At 31.9% G+C, this 2,804-nt stretch overlaps 1 protein-coding gene across 1 annotated transcript in view; it reads left to right on the top strand.

Moving 5' to 3' along the window:
* The first annotated feature begins 440 nt into the window (after positions 1–440).
* The window catches only part of LOC107570063 (5-azacytidine-induced protein 2-like), a 6,541-nt gene continuing 4,177 nt past the window's right edge, over positions 441–2,804 (top strand). The window contains exon 1 of the mRNA XM_016256254.1: positions 441–570. Coding sequence (XP_016111740.1) covers positions 444–570 — 127 coding nt within the window. The 5' untranslated portion in view covers positions 441–443. The remainder of the gene's footprint in view (positions 571–2,804) is intronic.

Here is a 2,804-nt window from a genome sequence, read left to right as displayed (position 1 = left end):
TGTGTGTGTGTGTGTGTCTGTGTGTCTGTGTGTGTCTGTGTGTGCAGTGCTGTAGGCGTCCACTAGAGGGGGTGATTGTAACAGCTATGAGATGATCAATGAAATGAAATATAACAGTCACATAATGGACACATATTGTTTTCACTAATGTAAATCAAGCTGCAGGTTCCCACAATTATGGAGATGACAGGAAATATTCCTCTCTATATTTCTTGGCATTTTCATAGTGGAGACACATTTCTTAAATATTTCACAGGTACAATAAAATCTTCTAAATAGCTAAAACTGAAATAAAAAATAATAAAAACTATAGAGACAAAAAAATAACCCTGATATACACATGCATGCTGTCACATTAACAACAGTGCAAATTAAAAAGCATGAGTGTTATTAATAAAAGCGGTTCTGATGTGATGTATATGTTGTGTGCTGTGTTTAGGACGATGGCCATCGTTCAGTCGTATCGGGACGTCCTCAGTGAAGTGTCCCGTTTGCAGTCAGTCGTTCAGTCGCAGTCAGAGCTGGTGAAGAAGATGAGAGAGAGGCCAGCGCCGCCTGTCTTCAGAAGAGGTGAGACCTGAACAGCTGTTATTTATGGAAGCTTTCTGCCACAGAATAAAAATATAGAATGGTACACAACTGCTCAAAAGTTTGGGATCAGAGCGATTTTTAATGTTTTACAGGAGTGTCTTCTGCTCATCAGGGCTGCATTTATTTGATTAAAAATACAGGAAAAAATGTAATATTGTGAAATATTATTATGATGTAAAATAACTGTTTTCTATTTTAATATACATTAAACTGTAATGTATTTCTGTGATGCGCAGCTGTATTTTCAGCATCATTCCTCCAGTCTTCAGTGTCACATGATCTTCAGAAATCAGTATAATATGCTGATTTATTATCAGAAATAAAATTTATTGTTTTGGAAGCTGTGATACCTTTTTCAGGATTCTTTGATGAATAAAAAGTTAAAAAGAAGAGCATTAATTTAAAATATAAATCTTTTCTAACAATACACACTACCGTTCAAAAGTTTGGGGTCAGTAAATTTTTATTATTTCGTTTATTAAAACTTTTATTCAGCGAGGATGTGTTAAATTGATAAGAAGTGATAGCAAAGATTTATATTGTTAGAAAAGATTTATATTTTGAATAAATGCTGTTCTTTCTAACTTTTTATTCATCAAAGAATCCAGAAAAATTATCGCAGTTTAAAAAAATAAAAACATTGATAATTCTAATAATAAATCAGCATATTATACTGATTTCTGAAGATCATGTGACACTGAAGACTGGAGGAATGATGATGGAAATACAGCTTTGATCGCAGGAATAAATTATATTTTAAAGGATATTAAAATAGAAACCATTATTTTATATTGTAATAACATTTTGCAAGATTAATTTTTTTTTCTGTATTTTTGATCAAATAAATGCAGTCTTGATGAGCAGAAGACACTTCTTTAAAAAACATTACAAGTCTTACTGATCCAAACTTTTGAGCGCTAGTTTAATTCTGAGTTTAGATCTCACTTTTTTTTTCTCGCAATTGTTTTTTTTCTGTATTGTTTCTGCCACAGAATAAAATAAATAAATAAGGAAACTGTGACTTTTTGTCTCATATTTCTCATAAAAGAAAGAAAGTAATTTTTCTCGCAATTGCAAGTTTGTATCTCACAATCTGGACATCAAAGTTCAGTTTATATGTAACTTTGTTTTGTTTGCTTTTGCCACAAAAATAACCGCTAATTGCAACATTGTATCTCACAGTTCAGACGTTTCTTCTTACAATTGTGAGTTTGTATCTCGCAATTCTGTATATTTATCTTGCAGAAATAAAAAAAATTAAAAAGGTAATTGCAACTTTTTTCATACAATTGTAGTCACGAGTGTGAGAATTGAGAGAGAGTTTATCTTGCATTTCTGGGTGAAAATTGTGAGATATAAACTCAGAATTGCGTTTTCTGTAGCAGAAATAAGCTTCCGTAATTATTAATTCATGTTATTAAATATAAAAATGTATAGATCACTCAATAGTAACTATTCTTTCTCCATCCTCAAGTCGCTCCAGCACTTATTTTATCATTACTATAGTATTATATTATTTAGCGTGGTTCTTTTTTGTGGTTATTTAGCGTGGTTCTTGAGAGTATAAATCACCGTCCGCTTTTATTTGGTGCTGGTTTGTGTGCTTTTGTGTTGCACAGTAGAAAGAAAATGATAAAAGTCCAACAGTAGGCTGAGTAAATGAGTTTGGGTGAAGTATTAAAGATGTTCAGTCAACATAAACCCAAAAAACCAACAGCAGAAACAAAAACAATCCATCATACTCGCAGCTGTGGCTGTATTTGCATGCAAGCGTTCAGCAGCCGCTCTGATTCATAGTGACTTACGTTACAGTCAAGCTGTACATTACATTTGCATTTAAATGCACGGATAAAGGCTCTTTTTGTCTATTCAAGGACTTGTGTTTTTGAGTGATATTCATTTGGCGGCTTTTCGCAATATTAATTTGATTAGTTAATTTGCATAGTATGTCATTAATTCAGTAGATTTCAGTGGTTGCATCATCATGAAAGTGCCTTTGTGTCATTTTTCATCTATTAAAATGTTTTAGTAAAAATTATTGTTATATTGGGCATATAAATAAATGCTTATTTGAGAGTAAATGCATAATATATACACTACCTGTCAGAAGTTTGGAATAATTAAGATGTTTTTTTTAAAGAAGTCTCTTCTGCTCACCAGGGCTGCATTTATTTGATCAAAAATACAGTACAAATTGTGAAATATTATTAGAA

The sequence above is a fragment of the Sinocyclocheilus grahami genome, unplaced genomic scaffold, assembly GCF_001515645.1.
Source record: "Sinocyclocheilus grahami isolate Dianchi unplaced genomic scaffold, SAMN03320097.WGS_v1.1 scaffold1410.1, whole genome shotgun sequence".
NCBI lineage: Eukaryota > Metazoa > Chordata > Actinopteri > Cypriniformes > Cyprinidae > Sinocyclocheilus > Sinocyclocheilus grahami.
This window is presented reverse-complemented; position numbering and strand designations above follow the sequence as displayed.